Here is a 26,517-nt window from a genome sequence, read left to right on the forward strand (position 1 = left end):
GTCATTAGTCCAGAATTATATAACTATTTCTACAAAATTTTTTCTAGAATATTTATAGTTTCATTTCTACTTTTAAATCCTTAGTCTATTGGGTGTCAGAATCTAAACAACTTTCTCCAATGATTATCCAGTTATTCTAACACCATTTATTTTCATTATACACTGGTTTGAAATGACACCTTTATCATAATACTTCAGTTTGTAGTCTTTCCAATTCTCTTCCATTGATCTATTTGTCTACTCTAACATCAGTAGTATACTGTTTTTATTATATATTATTTGTCTACTCTAACATCAGTAGCATGCTGTTTTATTATTATATTATTATGGCTTTGTAATACATTTATTGCCTCTTTACTCATCTTTTATAAAATATTCCTGGTTGTTCTTGCACATTAATTCTTCCAGGTGAGCTGTAGAATAATTTTGTCGAGTTTTCAAAAATAGCCCGTTAGGATTAATTCAGGAAAAATTCACAGACTTTATAATATCGAACTTACTAAGCCAGTTATGTTGTGTCTATTTACTTCCCAGGTCTTTTACAATTTCAATTTTTAAAAAATTTTCTTCATATTGGTCTCACTAACTTAAAAATGTTTTTCTTGAGTATTGAGAATTTTTTAAATGTTATGAGTGTTATCCTTTTTCCCTTTTAAAATTTATTGCTAGTTTTTTTTTTTTTTGGTTCCATATGAACTTTAAAGAAGTTCATATGGAACCAAAAAAAGAGCCCACATTGCCAAGTCAATCATAAGCCAAAAGAACAAAGCTGGAGGCATCATGCTACCTGACTTCAGACTATACTACAAGGCCACAGTAACCAAAACAGCATGGTACTGGTACCAAAACAGAGATATAGACCAATGGAACAGAACAGAGCCCTCAGAAATAATACCACACATCTACCACCATCTGATCTTTGACAAACCTGACAAAAACAAGCAATGGGGAAAGGATTCCCTATTTAATAAATGGTGCTGAGAAAACTGGCTAGCCATATGTAGAAAGCTGAAACTGGATCCCTTCCTTACACCTTATACAAAAATTAATTCAAGATGGATTAAAGACTTACATGTTAGACCTAAAACCATAAAAACTCTAGAAGAAAACCTAGGCAATACTATTCAGGACATAGGCATGGGCAAGGACTTCATGTCTAAAACACCAAAAGCAATGGCAACAAAAGTCAAAATTGACAAATGGGATCTAATTAAACTAAAGAGCTTCTACACAGCAAAAGAAACTACCATCAGAGTGAACAGGCAATCTATAGAATGGGAGAAAATTTTTGCAATCTACTTATCTGACAAAGGGCTAATATCCAGAATCTACAATGAACTCAAACAAATTTACAAGAAGAAAACAACCCCATCAAAAAGTGGGCAAAGGATATGAACAGACACTTCTCAAAAGAAGACATTTATGCAGGCAACAGACACATGAAAAAATGCTCATCATCACTGGCCATCAGAGAAATGCAAATCAAAACCACAATGAGATACCATCTCACACCAGTTAGAATGGTGATCATTAAAAAGTCAGGAAACAACAGGTGCTGGAGAGGATGTGGAGAAATAGGAACACTTTTACACCGTTGGTGGGACTGTAAACTGGTTCAACCATTGTGGAAGACAGTGTGGCGATTCCTCAAGGATCTAGAACTAGAAATACCATTTGACCCAGCCATCCCATTACTGGGTATACACCCAAAGGATTAGAAATCACGCTGCTATAAAGACACATGCACACGTATGTTTATTGCAGCACTATTCACATTAGCAAAGACTTGGAACCAAGCCAAATGTCCAACAATGATAGACTGGATTAAGAAAATGTGGCACATATACACCATGGAATACTATGCAGCCATAAAAAATGATGAGTTCATGTCCTTTGTAGGGACATGGATGAAGCTGGAAACCATCGTTCTCAGCAAACTATCGCAGGGACAAAAAACCAAGCACCGCATGTTCTCACTCAGGTAGGAATTGAACAGTGAGAACACATGGACACAGGAAGGGGAACATCACACACTGGGGCCTGTTGTGGGGTAGGGGGAGGGGGGAGGGATAGCATTAGGAGATATACCTAATGTAAATGATGAGTTAATGGGTGCAGCACACCAACATGGCACATGTATACATATGTAACAAACTTGCACGTTGTGCACATGTACCCTAGAACTTAAAGTATAATAAAAAAAATTTATTACTAGTATATTGGGAAACAGTTGATTTTTAAATGTATTTTATGTTCATCTACTTTGCTGAAGTTAGTCATGATTCATTTAATTTACTTTTGCACTTGATATGCTTATACTTTATTTAGAATTTTTGCATCTTTGCTCATAAATCAGATTCCTTTTTAAGTTTCTGTTGAAGGATGCTGTCATTATTAAGTGTGGTAAAGATTTAAGAAAGGTCTTTATAAAGGATTACTCTAGCTTTTTAACATAATTAGGGAAATTTTCTGGCAGTACTAAATTTAACACAGGAATTGTATTTTCCTTGAAGAACTTGTCCATGAACCCATCAATGTATAGTGCCATTTTTGTGTGTGATTCTTTGAGAAATTTTTATAATAACAATGGCTATTGGCCTAGTAAGGTTTTCTTGCCCTTCTTGAGTCATTTTTGTAGTTTATATTTTACTTTTTTGTGTTTGTTTGTTTTGTTTTGAGACAGGGTCTCACTCTGTCACCCAGACTGGAGTGCAGTGGCGCCACCTTGGCTCACCGCAATCTCGGCTCACCGCAATCTCTGCCTCCCAGGCTCAAGCTATTCTCCTGCCTCAGCCTCCAGAGTAGCTGGGATTACAGGCGTGCACCACTACTGCCTGGCTAATTTTTGCACTTTTAGTAGAGGCGGGGTTTCACCATGTTGGCCAGGCTTGTCTCAAACTCCTGAACCTCAAATGATCCACCCTCTTCGACCTCCCAAAGTGCCAGGATTACAGGTGTGAGCCACTGTGCCTGGCCTTGTAGTTTATATTTTCCTAAAAATGTATCCATTTCTTGGATATATTGTTATTATCATAGATTGTACATAATATCATTTTATAACCCTTTATAATGATTTCTTTTCTCACTCATTGCGTGATGTGTTATCTTCCTCACATGTGCTTGCATTCATATCTACATGTTCTTTTCTTCAATTTTCCTCACAAGCAGTTTTTTAAAAATCCTCTTTGTCTTTTCAAAGAACCAGCTCATGGGTAAATATATACCTTTTCTGTTTTAAAAATTCATTTAACATCTGCTTTTATTTTTATTTTATTCTTGTTTTGCTAAGGTTTATTTTGTTGTTTTCCCTGGCTGCTTGAATTGAATGCTTAGTCTGTTTTAATTATTCTTGACTTCATAACAAAAGATCCAAAGCTATACATTTTCTTCTAAGTATAGTTCTGAGAATATCCAATTAATTTTGAAAAATAGTGTTGTAGCTATCTTGATTTTTCTCAATAATCTGCAGTTGCAATTTTTATTTCCTCTTCGACCCTGTTTTTTGTTGTTTTTTTAGTGCTTAACATTTTAAAAATATTTCCTTTTCTTTGATTTATCCTTTTATTATAAATTTCTAGAGGTATTTCATTGTGTATTGAAAATGTGACCTGAATGATAATTTGTTTCTTAAAGTTAATAAGGTTTTCTTCATGGTTTCAGGTATAATAAGTTTGTATAAATGATTCACTGAAGAACTGTATTCTCTATAGGGTACAATGATCATTATATCAATTTTGGCTTAATAATTATATAATTTATATGCTAATTTATTTTTTCTAATTTATCAAAGCCTAAGAGCAGTATGGTAACTACCCACAAATATTATTGTTTAGTTAATTTCCCTGGCATTTCTTCACCTCTGCCATCCTACCTTAACCTCCTTGACTTATACAATATTTTAACTGAAAAATTCCAAAAAGGAATTTTGAGGAAAGAGACTTTATTCCAGTGAACAGTTTGCAAACTAGGAGATACCAGCCTTCAGTGTAAAACAAAGGTGTGCTCCTGAGAAAAAAAATTAAGGGTTTAGGGTTTCCAGCAAAGGTTCCCACCAAGGTTGCCAATCTGGTCTATTTATGCAAATGAAAAATTCAAACTTGCTTAGTTCTGATTGGTATATGGTATACACAGCTGAGTTCTGATTGGTTGATACAGTGGAACCTTCATTGGCTGGTACAGCTGAACCCTGATTGGCCAAGGCAAGTGAACTCCGAAAACCTCAAAATTTAAAAAGTGTGGGTTTTCCACAGACCTCTGAGCACCTATGTGACCTCTAGTCAGCAAATGGTCACTTGACTGTATTTTAAATTTAGGCCCAGGTAGCTACTGAGGATCCATCCTGAAGGATTGGCTGTTTCTGGTTTACATTTGTTCACTGTGTATATGTGCAAATGTTCATATATATGTGTGTGTGTGTTTGTGTGTGTGTACATAATAACCCTTTTCTCCTAACTCTGTGGGGTAACAACTATAAATTGTTTAGGGTGTATCCTTACAGATCCTTTATTATATGTCTCATCACTTTTTTAAAGTTTTTTTTTTATTATCCTTTCTTTTAAAATCCTAAGTTATATGAGCAATACATGAAATATAGCTTTTAATGGGTGTAGGTTATGTGATATTTTTGTTGTATGAATAATATGAATAGGTTATGCTGTACACATTGCTTTGCACCTTGATTTTTAGGAATAAGTCTTAGTCATCTTTCCATATAAGTATAGATCTATGACATTCTTTTAAACTGCAGCATGATATCCTTTTATGTGAATATAGTGTTTATTTTGTTAACCAACTCTTTTGATAGACCTGGTCTGTTAATTTCCCCTCAAGTAAGCTGAGATAATTTGCATATTTTAGCTCATTCCTTCTTCTGATTTTAGTTAAAATAGTCTAGGCTTTTAGATCCAGATTATATGTAATATATTGTCTTCCCTATGGATAATTATTTTTGACATTTCTAGATGTGAGCCTGTTTTCCTTAATTTTGTCTGGTATATTGTGAGTCCTTTCAGTCTAAAAGTTCATTATTTCTTTGACTCAGATAAATTTTTATCTTTTATTTTTTGACATTATTACCCGTCTTCCTTTTCTCTTCATGTGTGTATGTGTGTCTCCAGAATTTATTCCCTCAAGTTTTTATTCATTATCTTCAACTTTCTTTTATCTCTTAATTCTGGGAGAATTTCTTAAGATAGCCTTTGGAATAATTGATTTGGTTTTGGCAGTATCTAATATGCTGTTCACTGCCTCTGTTACATTGCTTAAATTAGTTCTTTTTTTCATCAGAAATCAGTCTTTCTGGATTCCAGAATGTCGTCTTTTCATAGATTCAGTGTCCTCTCAGACCTTGTTGAGGGTGTACTCTTTAAAAGTGTATTTCAGTTCTTTGGAGTAAAAAGATTGCATAAATAGACACTTACTCTGATTCTTCAGGATTTTTCTCCTTTAAAAATTACTTGTTGTTTTTTCATACATTTGGTTGATTTTCTCTGTTTGTATTTGTAGAAGGTGATCTTTGAGTTTTGGAATTTGAGGCAGATTTTATCAGATTTGTCTCCTAGTTCAAGACTACGAATACTCTTTATTTTTTTTTTTCTTTTTTATTGATCATTCTTGGGTGTTTCTCGCAGAGGGGGATTTGGCAGGGTCACAGGACAATAGTGGAGGGAAGGTCAGCAGATAAACAAGTGAACAAAGTTCTCTGGTTTTCCTAGGCAGAGGACCCTGCGGCCTTCTGCAGTGTTTGTGTCCCTGGGTACTTGAGATTAGGGAGTGGTGATGACTCTTAACGAACATGCTGCCTTCAAGCATCTGTTTAACAAAGCACATCTTGCACCGCCCTTAATCCATTCAACCCTGAGTGGATACAGCACATGTTTCAGAGAGCACAGGGTTGGGGGTTAGGTCACAGATCAACAGGATCCCAAGGCAGAAGAATTTTTCTTAGTACAGAACAAAATGAAAAGTCTCCCATATCTACCTCTTTCTACACAGACACGGCAACCATCCGATTTCTCAATCTTTTCCCCACCTTTCCCCTCTTTCTATTCCACAAAACCGCCATTGTCTTCATGGCCCGTTCTCAATGAGCTGTTGAGTACACCTCCCAGATGGGGTGGTGGCCGGGCAGAGGAGCTCCTCACTTCCCAGTAGGGGCGGCCGGGCAGAAGCGCCCCTCACCTCCCGGACGGGGCGGCTGGCCGGGCGGGGGGCTGACCCCCCCACCTCCCTCCCGGACGGGGCGGCTGGCTGACCCCCCACCTCCCTCCCGGACAGGGCGGCTGGCCGGGCAGAGGGGCTCCTCACTTCCCGGTAGGGGCGGCCGGGCAGAGGCGCCCCTCACTTCCCTGAGGGGGCGGCTGGCCCGGTGGGGGGCTGACCCCCCCACCTCCCTCCCGGACGGGGCGGCTGGCCGGGCAGAGGGGCTCCTCACTTCCCAGTAGGGGCGGCCGGGCAGAGGCACCCCTCGCCTCCCGGACGGGGCGGCTGGCCAGGCGGGGGGCTGACCCCCCCACCTCCCTCCCGGATGAGGCGGCTGGCTGGGCAGAGGGGCTCCTCACTTCCCGGTAGGGGCGGCCGGGCAGAGGCGCCCCTCACCTCCCAGACAGGGCGGCTGGCCAGGCGGGGGGCTGATCCCCCCACCTCCCTCCCGGACGGGGCGGCTGGCCGGGCGGGGGGCTGACCCCCCCACCTCCCTCCCGGACGGGGCGGCTGGCCGGGCGGGGGGCTGACCCCCCCACCTCCCTCCCGGACGGGGCGGCTGGCCGGGCGGGGGCCTGACCCCCCCACCTCCCTCCCAGACGGGGCGGCTGGCCGGGCGGGGGGCTGACCCCCCCACCTCCCTCCCGGACGGGGCGGCTGGCCGGGCGGGGGGCTGACCCCCCCACCTCCCTCCCAGACAGAGCGGCTGGCCGGGCAGAGGGGCTCCTCACTTCCCAGTAGGGGCGGCCGGGCAGAGGCGCCCCTCACCTCCCGGATGGGGCGGCTGGCCAGGCGGGGGGCTAACCCCCCCACCTCCCTCCCGGACGGGGCGGCTGGCCAGGCGGGGGGCTGATCCCCCCACCTCCCTCCCGGACGGGGCGGCTGGCCGGGCGGGGGGCTGATCCCCCCACCTCCCTCCCGGATGGGGTGGCTGGCCGGGCGGGGGGCTGACCCCCCCACCTCCCTCCCGGACGGGGCGGCTGGCCGGGCAGAGGGGCTCCTCACTTCCCAGTAGGGGCGGCCGGGCAGAGGCACCCCTCGCCTCCCGGACGGGGCGGCTGGCCAGGCGGGGGGCTGACCCCCCCACCTCCCTCCCGGATGAGGCGGCTGGCTGGGCAGAGGGGCTCCTCACTTCCCGGTAGGGGCGGCCGGGCAGAGGCACCCCTCACCTCCCGGACGGGGCGGCTGGCCGGGTGGGGGGCTGACCCCCCCACCTCCCTCCCGGACGAGGAGGGAGGATGCTCCTCACTTCTCAGACGGGGTGGCTGCCGGGCGGAGGGGCTCCTCACTTCTCAGATGGGGTGGTTGCCAGGCAGAGGGTCTCCTCACTTCTCAGACATGGCGGCCGGGCAGAGACGCTCCTCACATCCTGGACGGGGTGGCAGGGCAGAGGTGCTCCCCACATCTCAGACGATGGGCGGCTGGGCAGAGACGCTCCTCACTTCCCAGATGTGATGGCGGCCGGGAAGAGGCGCTCCTCACTTCCTAGATGGGATGGCGGCCGGGCAGAGATGCTCCTCACTTTCCAGACTGGGCAGCCAGGCAGAGGGGCTCCTCACATCCCAGATGATGGGCGGTCAGGCGGAGACGCTCCTCACTTCCCAGACGGGGTGGCTGCCAGGCAGAGGCTGCAATCTCGGCACTTAGGGAGGCCAAGGCAGGCGGCTGGGAGGTGGTTGTAGCGAGCCGAGATCACGCCACTGCACTCCAGCCTGGGCGCCATTGAGCACTGAGTTAACGAGACTCCGTCTGCAATCCCGGCACCTCGGGAGGCCGAGGCTGGTGGATCGCTCGCGGTTAGGAGCTGGAGACCAGCCCAGCCGACACATCGAAACCCCGTCTCCACCAAAAAAATACGAAAACCAGTCAGGCGTGGCGGCGCACGCCTGCAATCGCAGGCACTCGGCAGGCTGAGGCAGGAGAATCGGGCAGGGAGGTTGCAGTGAGCTGAGATGGCAGCAGCACCGTCCAGCTTCGGCTCGGCATCAGAGGGAGACGGTGGAAAGAGGGGAGAGGGGAGAGGGGAGAGGGGAGAGCGGAGAGGGGAGAGGGGAGAGGGGGGAGGGGAGAGGGGGGAGGGGAGAGGGGAGAGGGGAGAGGGGAGAGGGCTACTTTTGTATTTTTAATAGAGACGGGGTTTCTCCATGTTTGTCAAGCCTCGAACTCAACGAGTACTCTTTATATGTTCTATAGTTTTGATTTATTTGTTACTTTCCTTTTGTTTCTTCTTACCCATCTCTAGACAGGGAAAGCAGTTGTTTCTGAAGAATTGGAAGAGTGTTCTAACCAGAAGCACTTGTGAGGAAAGGAGAGAATCTTGCTAATGTGCTGAGGGACTTCTTGTCCATATTTGTTGTAGCTGCTTTAAATTACCTGGAGCACTGCCCCTATTTTCTGACCAGCACAAAGACCCTTGTTTGGAGCCTGATGCTGAGAGGGCTGAAAACCATATCATGTGAAGAATAGTTAGAGGAAGTCAAGTTATTTGTTCTAGAATGGGAAAAATTTATAGGAGACGTAATAACTATCTTCAGTAGTTAAAGGGCTGTCACAAGAAGGATTAGACTTGTTCTATGTGGTTCCAAGTGGTAGAATTATGTTAGAAGGGTATCATCTTACATTCAAGGAAGGAGAATTGCTATAACTGACACAGCTTGTGTTTTAAATATTTATTGACTCTAGATTTCAACCATTCATTCAGATATAATCCACACACTTTGATGTTACCACTTGATACCAACACGCATGAATGCATGCATAAGTGGCCAAGTGCCTATGTGAGGTACTAGGAGGCTATGCAAGCACTAGCTATGGCATTTGCTCACAGAGGCATTATCCTTAGAGAACTGCTGCTTTCTATTCCTATCCTCTTTTTATTTTTCATAATCACCTTACTGTAATTTCTTGATACTTAACGTGGTAGTCATTACTTTTCACATGCATGAGCTCGTCCCATCCCTTTCTCTTGACATTCCTTTAGACAGTGTGATAGGCAGAAGAAAAAGTCCATTTTCTAATCCATAGAACCTGTACATATGTTACCTTACCTAGTAAAGGGGAATTAAGGTAGCAGATGGAATTAAGGTTGCTATCAGCTTAATTTAAGATATGCAATTATCCTCGATTACCCAAGTGGGCCCAATGTAATCACAAGGATACTTAAATATAGAAAAGGGAGGCAGAGAGTGATACAATGTGAGAACAACTTGGCTGGCTATTGCTGGCTTTGAAGGTGGAAGGGCCCACAGAACAAGGAATGCAGGCTGCCTCTAGAAGCTAGAAAAAAAGAAAATTGATTCTTTACTAGAACCTCCAGAAAGCAACACAGCCTTGATGACACCTTGATTTTTAACCCAGTGAGACTCATTTTGGCCTTCTGGCCTCTAGATCTGTAATACAAAGAATTGGTGTTGTTGTAAGGCATTATGTTTGTGGTAATTTATTATAGCACTGTGTTAGATCATTATCACATTGCTATAAAGAAATACTTGAGACCGGGTAATGTATTTAAACAAAAAAGAAGTTTAATTGGCTCACAGTTCTGCAGGCTGTGTAAGCATGATGCTGGCATCTGCTCAGCTTCTGGGGAGGCCTCATGGAGATTTTTACTCATTGCAGAAGGTGAAGCAGGAGGAAGCACATCACATGGCAAAAGCAGGAGCAAGTGGGGGAAGTGCCATACACTTTTAAACAACCAGATTTTGCAAGAACTCACTATGATGAGGACAGCACCAAGCCATGAGGGATCTGTCCTCATGACCCAAACACCTCCCACCAGGCCCCACCTCCAACACTGGGGATTACAATTCACCATGAAATTTAGAGGGGACAACATCCAAACTATATCATTTCACCCCTGGCCCCTCAAATTTCACATTCTTCTCACATTGTAAATTACAATCATCCCCTACCAATAGTCCCCCCAAATCTTAACTCATTCCAGCATCAAGTCCAAAGTCTTATCTGAGACAAGGCAAGTTCCTTTTACCTATGAACCTATAAAATCAAAACAAGTTATTTACTTCCAAGATACAATGGAGGTACAGGTATTGGGTAAATACTCCCATTCCAAAAGGGAGAATGAACGAAAGGGGCTATAGGCCCCCACACAAGTCTGAAACCCAGTAGGGTTTAAATCTTAAGCCCTGTCATTTCATCTTAAATGTATTAAAGTCATTACATCTTGAAGCTCCAAAACAATCTCCTTCGACTCCATGTTCCACATGCAGGGCACACTGCTGCAAGGGGTGGGCTCCTAAGGCTTTGGGCAGCTCTGCCCCTGTGACTTTATGGGGTTCAGCCCCGGTAGCTTCTCTCATGGGCTGGAGTTGAGTTCCTGTGGCTTTTCTAGGCTCAGGATGCAAGCTGCCCATGGCTCTACAATTCTGGGGTCTGGAGGATGGTGGCCCCCTTCCCATAGCTCCACTAGGCAGTATCCCACTGCCTAGTGGCACTCCAGAGTGGGGACTCTAGTGAGGGGGTTCAACCCCATATTTCCCTTCCAAACTGCCCTCATAAAGGTTCTCTGTGGGGGTTCCACCCCTGCAGCAGGATTCAGCCTGGACATCCAGGTTTTTCCATACATCCTCTGAAATCTAGGTGGAGGGTGCCAAGCCTCCTTCACTCTTGCACTCTGTGTGCCTACAGACTTAACACCACATGGAAGCTGCCAGGGCTTATGGCTTGCACCCTCTGGAGCAGCAGGCCTAAGTAACTGGGCCCCTTTGGGCCCCTTTGAGCTGCAGCTGGAGCTTCAGGGATGCAGGGAGCAGTGTCCTGAGGCTGCACATGGAAGCAGCCCCCCACTCACCCTCCTAGGCCTCTGGGTCTGTGATGGAAGGGGCTGCCTTGAATATCTCTGAAATGCTTTAAATGCCTTTTTCCCATTGTCCTGGCTATCAGCACTTGGCTCCTTTTTAGTTATATAAATCTCTCTAGCCAGTGGTTGTTCCTAAGCCTGCTTGGATTCTTTCCCTGAAAACAGTATTTTCTTTTCTACCACATGACCAGGCTGCACATTTTCCAAACTTCTGCACTCTGCTTCCTCTTTAAATATAAACTCCCAACTTTAAGTGATTTATTTGCTCCTGCATCTGAGTGTAGGCTTTTAGAAGCAGGCAGGCCCCATCTTGAACACTTTTCTGCTTAGAAATTTATTCTGCCAGATATCCTAGGTTGTTACTTTAGGTTCAAACTTCCACAGATCCCTAGAGCATGGACACAATGTAGCAGGACGAGTCGCAGACAAGAACCCCTCGGACACTGAGTTGTGGAAGGAAAGGGCTTTATTCAGCTGGGAGCATCAGTGGACTCAGGTGTCCAAAAAGCGAGCTCCCTGAGTGAGCAATTCCTGTCCCTTTTAAAGGCTTACAACTCTAAGGTGGTCTGCATGAGAGGGTCGTGATCGATTGAGCAAGCAGTAGGTACATGACTTGGGGCTGCATACACCAGTAATCAGAATGGAACGGAACAGGACAGGGATTTTCACAGTGCTTTTCCATACAATGTCTGGTATCTATAGATAATATAACCGTTTAGGTCAGGGGTCAATTTTTAACTACCAGGCCTGGAATGCAGCGCCAGGCTGTCTGACTACTGATTTCACTTCTGCCTTTAACTCCTACTTTTCCTTTGAGGCAGAAATTGGTCATAAGACAATATGAGGGGTAGTCTCCTCCCTTACTACCCACCCCTTTGAGAACCTCACTCATTAGTGGGAGTTCTCACTTTCTTCCTCACTACCTACGTCTTCTTGCAAGACAGATCGATAGTGATTCATATAGAACACTTGTGCTGAAGCATTTTGGTGAACTAAGGTAGCGATGAAGCTTTTTATCACTTGAAGAAGTACAGGGAGTAGTAAGCAGGTTCCTATTACTATTATAACTCCTATTATAAGAGTTTTAAATCCTCCTAGGTCTGGGAACCATTTTCCAAACATGGCCCCAAGATCAAATCCATGCCACACTTGCATGGGCATATGTGCCAGTTTTGTCATATCTCTATGTCTTCAACTACTTGCCCTTGATCATCTATGTGTAGACAGCAATTAGTAAGGTTAAATTTCCTATAGACCTCTCCTTCAGCTGCTAGCAAGTAGTTGAGAGTCAATCTCTTTTGATAGATAGCATTTCTTATCTGAGTTTCTTGCCGGGCCAGAATAGTCAAGGCTCTGTTGGTTTTATTAGTGATTATTTCTAAGACAGCTTGTAACTATATGATTCGGTTGAGCATGTAAATGGGGGTCCGGTATCCCCACAAGTCATCTTGTGCCCAAGTAGCAGGCCCATAATATTGTATGATTCTCTCGGGACCATTCATCATCTTTCTAATTTCCTATAGCTATGCTTCTCTTTTTGCGGGAAGCATGGACAGAGGGCAGCCCGGGAGTTTGCCTGTTTTTATGGGCAGTAGGAAGAAAGATGGTTTAATAATGCCAATAACACAACTACCTGCCCACTGGTTGGGTAATTTGGCATAAGCTCTATGCCCACATATCCAGTAAAATCCAGTGGGGGCCGTCCAGTCCCGGTGGGACTCCAGGTGGGTCCACACGGTTTGCAACTTTGGGAATTTACTAAATGTATTCCTTTCTGTGTGATTTGAACTCCACCAAGTGACTGTTTTTGTGGTACCATTATACAGTTTCTGTCCCAGACAACTAAGTCATCCTACCGGGTGAGTGAATTCTTTTCCCTCTCTAGCTATGCAATATTGTCCAATAATTGAGGCTTTTAGGATGCAGAAATTATCAGGGTGATTCTTCTGAGCCGGGAATTAATCAGGAACTGGGTCTGTAGGTACTAATTCTCAGGCTTGCCATGGCCATTGGTCTCCCATTACAATTCCTCCACATACATAACATGAAGTGACATTGAGAGACTGGGCTACATGCTCGGCTAATTGCAAAAACAAATTTCTTGTTTTTCCTGGAATTTCTGGTACTGGCACATGTAGTTCATCATAGAAAGTTTGAAACATTGGCTCAGGAGAGCGTTTGTAAACTTCTCCTCAAACTAAGGTATTTACTCGAGGATTCAGTCTGGCCCCACTGATTCCTAAGGCCACACGCTCCCCTTTTTTCCAGCGAGAATCAAGGGGATTGGTTATTACCAGCTCTAAGGGGTTACATTGTCCCTTAGTACAGGAAGAGCCACTTTTTCCTTTCTGAAGGTGGACTGGATCCTTTTCATTTTTTTATCCAAGTGGCCCAAATGACACAAGACCAGTATCCACATTCATTTCCACACAGTCCTAATTCATGACAAATGTACTTATTTTCAGTCATATAGCCTTTTTCCCAATCAAAAGAGCCACATCCCCTTCCTAACTTATTGCTATTAATGACAGCACAGGCATCAAATTTCAAGATTATGCATTTGGGCACCCTTTTTCTTCTGTTTTGGCTAATACTTTACTTATATCATTTACGAGTCCCCACCAGTCTTCAGTCCTTAATCTTATTTCAAAAACTGTGGACATGGGAGGCTTAGAGGGGTCATAACACACATCTGGCTGGTTGTTTCCTGGGCTACATACCTTGTACTGAGTGTCACTATATAAACATGTTCCTTTTAAAGTTCCTAGGCATTCATAGTAACTATAGAACAGAAAGATTGTTTTAACTTGTTGCCCTACCTCGGTAACCTGATGTATACACTGAGAGCAGTCCTCAATGTGGGGAAAATCAGTGGAGGTTTTTACTATACAAGTCCAAATTATAAGGAAAATGAGTCCCACGATGATCCTCCTCATTCTTTGGCTGCGCGTAGACCAGTCAGCTTCCGGGTGTGACTGGAGCAGGGCTTGTCGTCCTCCTCAGAGTCATTTTGCAGGGGTTGTCCAGGCTTGGTTTCGCCTCCCAGATTTCATTGGCTGTGGTGGATCCAGGCTGGGATTCCTTCTACCTTTACAGCCTTGGGGGTGGTCAGGATGACGGTCTGAGGTCCTTTCCGCTGTGGCCGCAAAGGGGCTACATTCCAATCCTTCAGCCACACGTGGTCACCTGGAGAGAAAGGGTGAACTGGGGAGAATAAGCTGATGGGACACTTCTCATTTACCCAAGTTGAAATAGTTTGTGTAATTTTTCCTAAAGCCTGTAGCTGTCGCTGTAATTCAATTTCACCTAACTCTCAGGGAGTGCCTGGAAGACCCCCCGTAGTATAGGAGGAGGCCTATGATACAGTATTTCATAAGGGGAGTATCCTGTTTTCTTAGAAGGAGTACATCTAATTTTAAACAATACCATAGGAAGGGCCTGTATCCACTTTAATCCTGTTTCCTGACATACTTTCCCTAAACTATTTTTGATAGTCCGATTCATTTGCTCCACCTTTCTGGAACTCTGAGGTCGGTAGGCGGCATGTAGCTTCCAAGTGATTTCTAATGCCTTTGCTGTCTTCTGTACCAAGTCAGCCACAAATGCTGGCCCATTATCCGAGCCGATTCGTAAGGGCAGTCCAAACCTAGGAATAAGATCTCAGAGAAGCACACGGGTTACCTCGTAGGCCTTTTCAGTTCGTGTTGGATAAGCCTCCACCCATCCAGAGTAAGTACACACACGAACCAGCAAATACCTATTACCTCCACATTTTGGCATTTCTGTGAAATCCACCTGAAGATCCTCAAAAGGAGCCGCTCCATAAGCTTGTATGCTGGGTGGAACAGTGGGGCCTTGCCTCGCATTGTGCTGTTGGCAAGTAACACACTGTTGTTTTGTTACTGCTTTGGCAAGGGCTGGCAACTGTGAGATGTAGAAGTACTGGCCCAACAATTTTTCAAGTGACTCTTGACCTGGATGAGTGGTTTCGTGCATGGCCAATACAATTGTGGCTCCCAGCAACTGTGGCACAGCTACTCTCCCATCTGGCAGTCTGATCCATCCTCCTTTTATTACTTACCCCCCTTCTGCATGGAAGAAGTCTTTTTCTTCCTTAGAATAGGTAGGTACAAGGTCAGATGTTTGAGGGAGTAAGGGGGCTGCTACCGATGCCTGGGAAGGGGTAGATGCTGCTTTTCAAGCTTCTGAATCAGCTCGAGAGTTTCCTAAGGCCACTGAGATGGAGGCTCGCTGGTGTCCCCTGCAGTGCATGACTGCCACCTTCTGAGGTTTCCACACTGCCTCTAGTAATTGTAGAATTTCTTGTTGATATTTTATGTCCTTTCCCCCAGAGTTTAGCAGACCCTTCTCCTTATATAATGTTCCATGCACTTGGAGGGTTAGAAAGGCATATCGAGAGTCAATGCAGATGTTTACAGTCTTACCTTCACTGAGTTCTAGAGCCCGAGTTAAAGCAATGAGCTCAGCCTTCTGGGCTGAAGTGCCCTGTGGCAATGGTTTGGCTTCAATGACAGCATCCAAAGTTACCATCACATATCCTGCACATCTTTCTCCTTGTGGGTTGATGAAGCTGCTCCCGTCCATGTATAACTCCCAGTCTACTGATGCCCATGGCTGGTCCCGAAGGTCAGGTCTGCTAGAATAAACTGAGTCCAACACCTCTACACAGTTATGCTCTACCAGGCTCTCTGATACTAGGAGCAGGGTGGCGGGATTTAGGGTGTTACAGACTTCAGTGGTTATGTGGGGATTTTCACACAGCAAGCTTTGGTACTTTGTTAATCTAGCATTTGTTAGCCAATGATGTCCTTTGGTATTCATCAAAGTTACCACAGCATGGGGGACCTTTATATTCAGGTTTTGCCCAAGGGTTAGTTTATCTGCTTCTTGTGCTAACAGGGCTGTTGCTGCCAGGGCCCTTAGACATGGTGGCCAGACTTTGGAAACCCCATCTAGTTGTTTTGAGAGATAGACCACTGGCCTTGGCCAGGGCCCCACAGTCTGGGTTAAAACTCCAACTGCCATTTTTTCTCTTTCTGACACATAGAGTGTAAAGGGCTTTGTCAAATCTGGTAGTCCTGGGACTGGGGGCCGACATAAGTTTTTCCTTTAACTTACAAAAGGCTTGCTGTTGTAGAGGCCCCCATTCAAAAGGCTCCCAGTTGCCTCCTCTGTAACCCTGTACAAAGGTTTGGCTAGCACTGCAAAGTTTGGAATCCATAATCTGCAGAACCCCACAGCTCCTAGGAATTCCCTTACTTGCCTTCTGGTTTTAGGTTCCGGTAGGTTGCAGATGACCTGCTTTCTTTCTGACTCCAGGCTGCACTCCCCTTTCTGAATAGTGAATCCCAGGTAGCGTACCTGCTGTCTGCAGATCTGAGCTTTCTTCTTGGACACCTTATACCCACAGTCCTCCAGGTGCCAAAGCAGGGCATCCGTCCCTTTTGTGCACCCGACTGCTGTGGAGTGTCCCAGCAGAAGGTCGTCCGTGTACTGGAGCAAGCCTAGGTCTTTAGCAGGAAACTTTTGCAGGTCTCAAGCCAGGGCCTCCCCGAAGATAGTAAGGGAGTTCTTGAATCCTTGGGGAAGCTGGGTCCAAGGGTACTGAGTAGTGACACCTGACTCTGGATCTTCCCACTGAAAGGCAAACAGCTTCTGGCTTTCAGGAGCTAGTCTGATGCTAAAGAAGGCATCTTTTAAGTCCAGACAGGTAAACCAGCTGTCCTCAGCCTGCAGCAGCCCTAACAATGTGTAAAGGTTAGGAACTGTTGGGTGCAGAGTCACTGTAGCTTGGTTGACCAAGCACAAGTCCTGTACTGGCTGGTAGTCCTTGGTCCCTGGCTTAGGGACAGGGAGGAAGGGGAGGTTCCATGGAGACTGGCAAGGAACTATAATTCCAAAGGCTTTCAAGTGCCTGAGATGAACCTGGATTCCTTCGAGAGCTTCTCTGGGAACCGGATACTGCTTTTGTCTAATTGGCTGGGCCCCAGGCTTAACTTCTATGAGTACAGGGTCTTGGTTGACCACAAGTCCCGGAGGATTATCCTCCGCCCATATTCGGGGCCATCGCTTAGCTAGAGCTGGTTTTATCTCTTGGCCTGGCTCGGTCAGAAAAAGTCTCCATTCTTTTTCCCTGGTGACCATAAGAGCCATGATAACTCCTGTTTCCGGTAAGTTTAGCTGTAAAGAGCCCTGTTTTGTAAAGGAGATGGTGGCTCTCAGCTTGCTAAGCAAGTCTCTTCCCAGCAAAGGCAAGGGACAGTCAGGCATATACAAGAACTGGTGAACTATTTCATGTCCCCCCACTGAGAAGGTCCATGGTAGACAGAAAGCCTGCTTAGTGGAAACTCCTGTTGCTCTGATTATATCAATGGTTTCCTTGGATAAGGGGGTGACCAGGGTGGTCACTACTGAATGTTCAGTACCAGTATTGACCACAAACTTAATGTCCTTGCCCCCAATTGTAATCCTGACCTTGGGCTCCTTGGGGGCGCTTGAGCCGGGTCCCCTTCAGTCTAATAGCCCTTCAGCCAGATTGAACAAAGCTCCCTTGTCTTTTTCTGAGGTCTTTTGCTCCGAATCACCTTGCTTTTCCTTCAGTTGGGGACACTTATCTTTCCAATGTCCTATTTCCTTACAATAGGCGCATTGGTTACATTGCAGCGTGGGCGATTAGATTGGGTATTCTTCCCGGAACCCCCCTTTCCCTGTCCTTTTGGGGGAATTCCCCTAATGGCCGCAGCCAGTAAGTCGGTGTTTCACCTGGCCTGGCGTTCGCCTTCCTTACGGCTTTCTCTGGGGCTTGTTGCATCTCTATTCACAAACACTTGATTGGTTATTTCCAGTAACTGCGAGGTATTCATACCTGCAAACCCAGCCTGTTTCTGCAATTTTCTCCTGATATCTTCCACGTTTTGACTAAGGCCATATTAATCATTCTCTGATTTTCAGGACTATCTGGATCAAAAGGAGTGTACATACGGTAAGCCTCACACAGTCGTTCATAGAATTGCGCTGGACTCTCCTCTTTTCCTTGGATGACCTCAGAGACCTTATTTACATTTGTATCCTTTTGAGCCTCTTTCTTTAGACCTTCTATCCATGCCGCATGGTACTGTCTTAGCCTCTCCATGTCTGGCCCCTTGTTCAGGTCCCACTGGTGGCCTGTTCCTGGCAGCTGAATTCTTCTATATTCTTGAGGGTTTTGGTAATTGGCTAGGACGTGCTCCTCTAGCCACTTAGTTGCCGCCTGGAGCACCCTTCACCTTTCATCTGTATTAAAGAGGTACATGAGCAGCTGGTGGCAATCAGCCCAAGTAGGATTATGAGTCTGTATAATAGTTTGGAGCAAGTCAATTAAAGCTTGAGGCTTTTCGGTGTAAGATGGAGTATTATTTTTCCAGTTGAGGTCAGCAGAGGTGAAAGGTTGATACACAAAGGCTGCCTTTTCACCATGTGTCTGTCCTCATCTACCCCAGTATATTGCTGTTCTCTCACGGGCATTTGGATTTCAGTCTTGGGCCGTAAGTGAGCTGCCAAGGGAGGAGTTTCTCCCGTGGCTTCACTTCTTCTTTTGTCTACTCTGGGTGGTCTAGGAGTATGGATATCTGGTGGAAGTGGAGGTGCTGTGGGCTCAGGAATGGGGAGCCCTTCCTCTCGATAAGGAGGAGGCACTGCTGGTACCAATTCCTGCCATGATTCTTCCTGTGTTGGCTCGGACAGGACTTTTGGTGCCGACTTCCCTCGGTGGGTGGAGTGACAGCCTTCCTTAACTAACTGTCCCTTTGCTACTAGTACTGCTGCTGCCTGTCCTCTTAACCACTGTGGGGGATCCAAAACTAGCTGTAACCAAGAATCTATATACGGGAACTGATCTGGGTGCCCTGGCTTACAGGTTCCCCTGTGCCATACCTTCGAGACAAGGGACCTGTCCAGGCTTCCTTCTGATGGCCAACCCACCTCTAATGCTGGCCAGTCTATCTCACACAAAGTTCTAAGTTTTCCTGGTGTCATAGTAACTCCATAGTCTCCCTTAAATCCCTTTTTGAAATTTTTCAACATAGTTCCTAGTGAGGTGGGCTTACTTTGTGCCTGACCCATGTTTCCTTGAGACAAAACACCATGCTCACACCACACGCACACCACAAAACAGAATGGGTAAAGAGGGCACACACACACTTTTACAGTTTATACCAAACCAGAATCAAAACCAAAATCAGAGTATCAAGAAATCCCAGCCAGGTCAGAAACAAAACCAAAGTATCAAGCAATCCAAGTCAAGTCAAAAACAAAAACCAAAGTGCCAGTGCAGGCACATCATGGGTGATTAGGCCACGCTTCCACTCAAATGGAGGGGATAAGTTCCAAAGACCAGTCTTAACAAGTTTCAGATGTCCAGACTCCAAGTACCAGTTCCTTCCTGGTGTTCAGCCACTGCATTGATCCTCCACAGGGACCTGCCATACACTGCTCTGGTGAGGCGTTCCACTGGGGCAATTGCCTACCCGGGAGCGCTCTCAGGATCCACGTTGCTCAAGCTGGCTGGAGTCCCCCACAGGGATGCTCCACAGGGCAGGCCTAAGCCGCCTAAGGGGCTGCCTTGACCGTCCATTAATCACCTCACTTCCCGGTCAGGGAACCGAGAAATGTAGCAGGATGAGCTGCAGACAAGAACCTCTCAGACACCGAGTTGTGGAAGGAAACGGCTTTATTCAGCTGGGAGCATTGGTGGACTCATGTCTCCAAAAACCAAGCTCCCTGAGTGAGCAATTCCTATCCCTTTTAAGGGCTTACAATTCTAAGGGGGTCCATGTGAGAGGGACATGATCGATTGAGCAAGCAGTGGGTACGTGACTGGGGGCTGCATGCACTGGTAATCAGAATGGAACAGAACAGGACAGGGATTTTCACAGTGCTTTTCCATACAATGTCTGGTATCTATAGATAACATAACCAGCTAGGTCAGGGGTCAATTTTTAACTACCAGGCCTGGAATGCAGCGCCAGGCTGTCTGACTACTGATTTCACTTCTGTCTTTTCTTTAACTCCTACTTTTTCTTTGAGGCAGAAATTGGTCATAAGACAATATGAGGGGTGGTCTCCTCCCTTAACAATATAGCCAAGTTCTTTGCTAAGGCATATAACAAGGGTGACTTTTGCTGTAGTTCCTAATAAATTTTTCATTTCCATCTGAGGCCTCTTTAGCCTGGACTTCACTGTCCATGTCAGTATCAGCATTTTGGTTACAGCCATTTAACCAGTCTCTAAGAAGTTTCAAACTTTCCCTCATCTTCCTCTCTTCTTCTGAGCCCTCCAAATGTTTCTATCCTCTGCCCATTTCCCAGTTCCAAAGTTGCTTCCATATTTTCAGGTATCTTTATAGCAATGCCCCACTCTTTGATACCAATTTTCTGTGTTAGGCAATTTTTGCACTGCTGCAAAGAAATACCTGAGACTGGGTAATTTATTCTAAAAAGAGGTGTTAATCCAAAATATCTGAGACAGGTCTCAGTCAATTTAGAAAGTTTATTTTGCTTCCATGACACAGCCTCAGGAAGTCCTGATGACATGTGCCCAAGGTAGTCAGGGCATAGCTTGGTTTTATGCATTTTGGGGAGAAATGGGACATTAGTCAATATATGTAAGATGTACACTGGTTCACTCTGGAAAGATGGGACAACTCGAAGTGGGGAGGGGGCTTCCAGGTCATAGGTAGATAAGAGACAAATGGTTGCATTCTTTCGAGTTTCTGATTGGCCTTACCAAAGGAACCGATCAGATATGCATTTATCTCATTGAGCAGAGGGATGACTGAATAGAATGAAAGGCAGACTTGCCTTAAGCAGTTCTCACTTTGACTTTTCTCTTTAGATTAGTGATTTTGGGGTCCCAAGATTTATTTTTCTTTTGCAGAGGCTTGGCTAGGTATGATGGCTCATGCCTGTGATCCCAGCACTTTGGGAGGATTGCTTGGGGCCAGGAGTTTGAGATCAACCTGGTAAACATAGCGAGATCCTGTCTCTCAAAAAAGAAAAAATAGAGTTTTGATTCACAGATCTGTAGGATATATAAGCATGGCACTGCTATCTGCTTGGCTTCTGAGGAGGCCCCTTCAGGGAGCTTGTACTTTTGGCAGAAAGCAAAGCAAGAGCAGGATGTCACATGGCAAAAGCAGGGGCAAGGGGGTGGGGTAAGGTGCCACACACTTTTAGACAACCAGATCTCACAAGAACTCACTATTGCCAGAACAGCACCAAGCCATGCAGGCTCCATCCCCATGACCCAAACACACCTCACCAGGCCCCACATCCCACATTGGGGATTACAATTCAACATGAGATATAGAGGGGACAACATCCAAACTATATCAGGCACCAATAGGAAACTAACACAGAACAGGTTTCTGAGTAGATCCAAGGCCATATTCCAGAAACAGTAAGAACTGTTTCTTGGTATTTCTGTTATTCAGAAATTTAATATGTGTATTGCTGAACCATTATATTTGACCATCTTCGGATAATCATTCATCCATGAAAATACACATCAATTTCTCCAGTGCTTCTCATTGACATACTTTTTGGATCATCTAGGTACCAGTCATTAAGAGTAACCTATACAAGGGGAGGTCCACTTAAGTGAAACTTACAGGGAGGGTAATGTCACTCAATATAAGGGAGAATTTTCTGTTAAAGCCATTCAAAAAGAGATTGAGCTGTATTTAGAGGTTTGTATGGCAGGATCTAAACAACTACTTGGTGGAGATGTTAAAGAGAACATTCATGCATTGGTTGAGTTGTTGGATAAGGACAGATTTTATTCTCGAATCCTAAGAACCCAAGAGGTTGTGAGGAAGAAGCATCACTGAAGATTGGGTGGGACTCTTGTGTATAGATGTGCAAATTATGCCTACACAAGGTCTCTAGCCAAGGCTGAAACCACCAATAGAATCTAGCTCACACTTTGTTTGCCAAGCTGTGCATTCTGGCTGTGGGGCTGCTGTGCCCTGAGGCAGGAGTAACCTTTGGCTAATTCATATAAAGGTATTATCTACTTGATAAGATGTATGCTTGAAGGGCTGCATTCACCCAAAGAAGACACTTTTTTTCTAATTTGCAGAAAGGTACTGCAGGGGCCAGCACAAACCATGGGACTAGGGCTATAGGAGATGGTTTCTTGGAGTTGGTGAAGGCAAGACAAGGATACATAAGAAAAAGAAACAAGAAATCAATAGCAGGAGGAAGTTGGAAAACTGTACAAATACATGGACATTAAACAACGTGCCCCTGAATGACAAATGGGTCAATGAAATTAAGGAAATCAAATTCTTGAAACAAATGAAAATAGAAATACAACATACGAAAACCTATGGGATAAAACAAAAGTGGTACTAAGAGGAAAATTTATAGCAAAATTTTATTTAAAAAGTAGACAAAGATCAGCCAGGCGTGGTGGCTCACACCTATAATCCCAGCACTTTGGGAGGCCAAGGCAGGTGGATCATGAGGTCAGGAGATCGAGACCATCCTGGCTAACACGATGAAACCCCCGTCTCTACTAAAAATACAAAAAATTAGCCGGGCGTGGTGGCGGACGCCTGTAGTCCCGGCTACCCAGGAGGCTGAGGCAGGAGAATGGCGTGAACCCGGGAGGCGGAGCTTGCAGTGAGCCGAGATTGCACCACTGCACTCCAGCCTGGGAGACAGAGCGAAACTCCGTCTCAATAAATAAATAAATAAATAAATAAATAAAAATTTAAAAATAAATAACTTTACAAAAGTAGACAAATATCAAACAATCTAACAAAGCACCTTAAGGAACTGGAAAAGCAAGAACTGCTTTAACCCAAAATTAGTAGAAGGAAAGAAATAATAAAGACCATGGCAAGAATAAATGAAATAGAGACTAAAAAAAAAAAAATACAAAAGATCAACAAAACAAAACGCTGATTTTTTTGAAAAGATAAATAAAATTGACAAGCCATAAGCTAGACTAAGAAAAAAATGAGAGAGAACCCAAATGAAATCAGAAAAGAAAAAGAAGGGAAGGAGGTTGTATTATTAATACTTTAATCCCAGTCTGGCTTCTCCAGTCCCTTAGCTCACTTCCAAATTGTGCTATTGGTGTCTGCTCCCAATTGATATATTCTGATAGCATATCTAGTTGGGAAGAGAAAGTAGTACATGAATAAACTCCATATTTCAGAGCTAAATAAACATCTCCTTTGGGAGGTCACTGTACAAGTTGGCAGCAAATGGAGAAAGCAAGAACCTAAGTATTAGAGATCAAAGGGAGAGGATGTGTCCACTCAAGGCTCTCATAGAGAAGGCAGAGCATTTCTCTCTGATTTGTAAGGCTGGTCAGCTACCCAAATGTGTAAGGATAGATAATGCCAGTGTCCTCAAAGGCACAGGAGATATACACAGGAACCTAGCTGAAGCAGTTTCTGTATTCGTAGCAGAGTCCCAGCTAGTCAGGACTGTTCTTGATGTTGCAGACACTCCAGGTAGCTAGATCTGTCTGGAGGCGACTTTGGAGTTGGACAATATGCAGATCTGTGTCGTGTGTGTGTTCCTCCAGGTGTCCTTTGAGATGACCCATGAGACCCTGTACTTGGCAGTGAAGCTGGTGGATCTCTACCTAATGAAGGCAGTATGCAAGAAGGATAAGTTACAACTCCTTGGTGCCACTGCCTTTATGATTGCAGCAAAATTTGAGGTGAGTCTGAGTCCCTATGGCCTGGAGAACTAATCAAGTTTCTGTCCAACCCAGTGAATGAATATATATTCATATATATTCATTGTTATGTGCTGTATAACAGTGTTTTGGTCAATGATGGACTGCTTATACTATGGTGGTCCCATAAGAGTATAATGGAGCTGGAAAAGTCCTATCACCTAGTGACATCTTATCTTTTGTAATATTGTAATGTTACAAAAGATAACTCATATGGTGATGCTGGTGTAAACAAACCTACTGCACTGCAAGTCATAAAAGTATAGCACATACAATTATGTACAGTACATAATGCTTGATAATGATATAAACTGTTACTAGTTTATGTGTTCACTGTACTTTTAATTGTTTTATTATTATTTTATTAGAGACAAGGTCTCACTCTGTTGCCCAGGCCGGAGTGCAATGATGTGATCATAGCTCACCATAACCTCAAACTCCTGGGCTCAAGCAATCTTCCCACTACAGCCTCTCAAGTAGCTAGGACTATAGGCATGCACCACAGTGCCTGGCTAATTTTCAGAAATTTTTTTGTAGGGGTGGGGTCTCATGTTGCCCAGGCTGGTCTTGAACTCCCGACCTCAAGCAATCCTCCTGCCTTGGCCTCCCAAAGCACTGGGATTACAAGTGTGAGCCACTGTGCCTGACCTGGTTTAGAGTATACTATTACTTATTTTAAAAAAATAAAGTTAACTGTAAAATAGCCTCAGGATGTCCTTCGGGAGGTTTTCCAGAAGAAGGCATTGTTGTAGGAGATGACAGCTCCATGCATATTATGACCCCTGAAGAACTTCCAATGGGACAAGATGTGGAGGTGGAAGACAGTGATATTAATGATCTTGACCCTTTCTAGGCCTAGGCTAATGTGTGTGTTTGTGTCTTCATTTTTTTTTATTTTATTATTATTATTATACTTTAAGTTTTAGGGTACATGTGCACAATGTGCAGGTTTGTTACATATGTATACATGTGCCATGTTGGTGTACTGCACCCATTAACTCGTCATTTAGCATTAGGTATGTGTCTTCATTTTTAATAAAAAAGTTTAAAAAGTAAAAAGTAAAGTTGGGCATGGTATTTCAATGCCTGTAATCCCAGCACTTGGGGAGGCTAAGGCAAGAGGATTGCTTGAACCCAAGAATTTAAGACCAGCCTGGGGAACAAAGTGAGACCCCATCTCTACAAAAAAATAAAGAAGATTAGCTGGGTATTGTGGCACATACCTGTGGTCCCAGCTACATAGGATGCTGAGGCAGGAGGATCCCTTGAGCCCAGGAGGTTGAGGCTGTAGTGAGCTTTGTTCAAGCCACTGTATTCCAGTCTGGCTGAGAGAACAAGACCCTGTCTCAAAAGAAATTTTTTTTTAAAGAAGAAAGCTTATTTAATAAGGATATAAAGAAAGCAAATATTTTTATACAGCTTTATACTGTGTTTGTGTTTTAAGCTGTTATTACAAAAGAGTCAAAGTTTTACAAAATAAAGTTACAGTAAGCTAAGGTTAATTTATTATCGAAGAAAAAATATTTTTTATAAATTTAGTGTCGCCTAATTGTACAGTTACAGTGTTTATAAAGTCCATGGTAGTGTACAGGAATGTCCCAGGCCTTCCATTCACTCACACACTGACTCACCCAGAGCAACTTCTACTCCCACAAGCTCCATTCATGTTAAGTGCCCAATACAAGTGTACTGGTTTTAAATCTTTTATGCTGTATTGTTACTGTACTTTTTCTGTTTAGATAACCTAAACAAATACCATTGTTTTACAATTGCCTACAGAATTCAGTAGAGTCACATGTGCATAGGTGTGTAGCCTAGGAGCAATAGGCTATATACCATATAACCTGGGTGTGTAGGCTGTACCATCTAGGTTTTTGGAGGTACACTCTTATCTGTGATCTTCTCACAATGATGAAAATGATGCATTTCTCGTAACATATCCCTCTTGTTAAGTGACACATAACTGTGTATACATACATTTATTTGTACATATATACACATGTGCATACACATCAGTGTGTATATGTGTGTGCATACAGTTACATACATACAAATAATTTTTTTCTGCCACATTTTTTGTCCCTCTTCCCAAAGCAGAGAAGCTGGTGTTGGTTGGCAATGGTGGTGTATTTGTTTCCTGGCATCAACAAGGTTCTTCCATTTTCTGTCTGAAGATGTATTATGTGGGCATCCAACTAATTAAATGGGCAGTTCTTTTTACAGCTTCCTTCTGCTCCATGATTCTCTGCCTCCACCATTTTCTTGTTCCACCAACTCCATCCCCATCTAGTGGAGTCTCAATCTGCTTATATAACAAAGCATTGCCTAACCAGGGTGCTGGAGACATTTAAGAGAAAATGGCCTGATGTTGATGGCAGTGAGTCTAAATGGTCCAGGTGAAATAGTAATTTGGGAAGTAGCAGTATAAAAGTGAGTAGCTGACCTTTTCTTCATGACCATAATCCATCTAACTAACCTCTCTGATTCCCCTTCCTTAGGTGCTAACTGATCTTGTTCAACTTTCATTTTTCCTTCAGCTAGGCTAGTTGTAGGAAGCCTTAGGGTTTGGGAGCAGAGAGGTGGCAACTTTTACCAAGGATTTCAAAGAACTTTAGAACTGTGGGTTTGTTTCTGTGTTGGCTCCCTCCCCAGCTCCTGCCTTCCTCTCCTCCCCAAACACATACTGGCTCTTACCCCCTCCCTCCCTCCCTGCCTCACTCTCTCCCTCCTTAACTTGCTCCCTT

At 44.5% G+C, this 26,517-nt stretch overlaps 1 protein-coding gene across 4 annotated transcripts in view; it reads left to right on the forward strand.

Moving 5' to 3' along the window:
* Positions 1–26,517, forward strand: part of CCNB3 (cyclin B3) — a 105,369-nt gene that overhangs the window by 72,045 nt on the left and 6,807 nt on the right. For all 4 annotated transcript variants that reach the window (XM_063803868.1, XM_063803867.1, XM_016944208.2 and 1 more), the window contains one exon: positions 23,618–23,755. In XM_063803868.1, the coding sequence (XP_063659938.1) occupies positions 23,618–23,755 (138 nt within the window). The remainder of the gene's footprint in view (positions 1–23,617; positions 23,756–26,517) is intronic.

Source organism: Pan troglodytes, chromosome X (assembly GCF_028858775.2).
Source record: "Pan troglodytes isolate AG18354 chromosome X, NHGRI_mPanTro3-v2.0_pri, whole genome shotgun sequence".
In the NCBI taxonomy this organism is placed as follows: Eukaryota; Metazoa; Chordata; class Mammalia; order Primates; family Hominidae; genus Pan; species Pan troglodytes.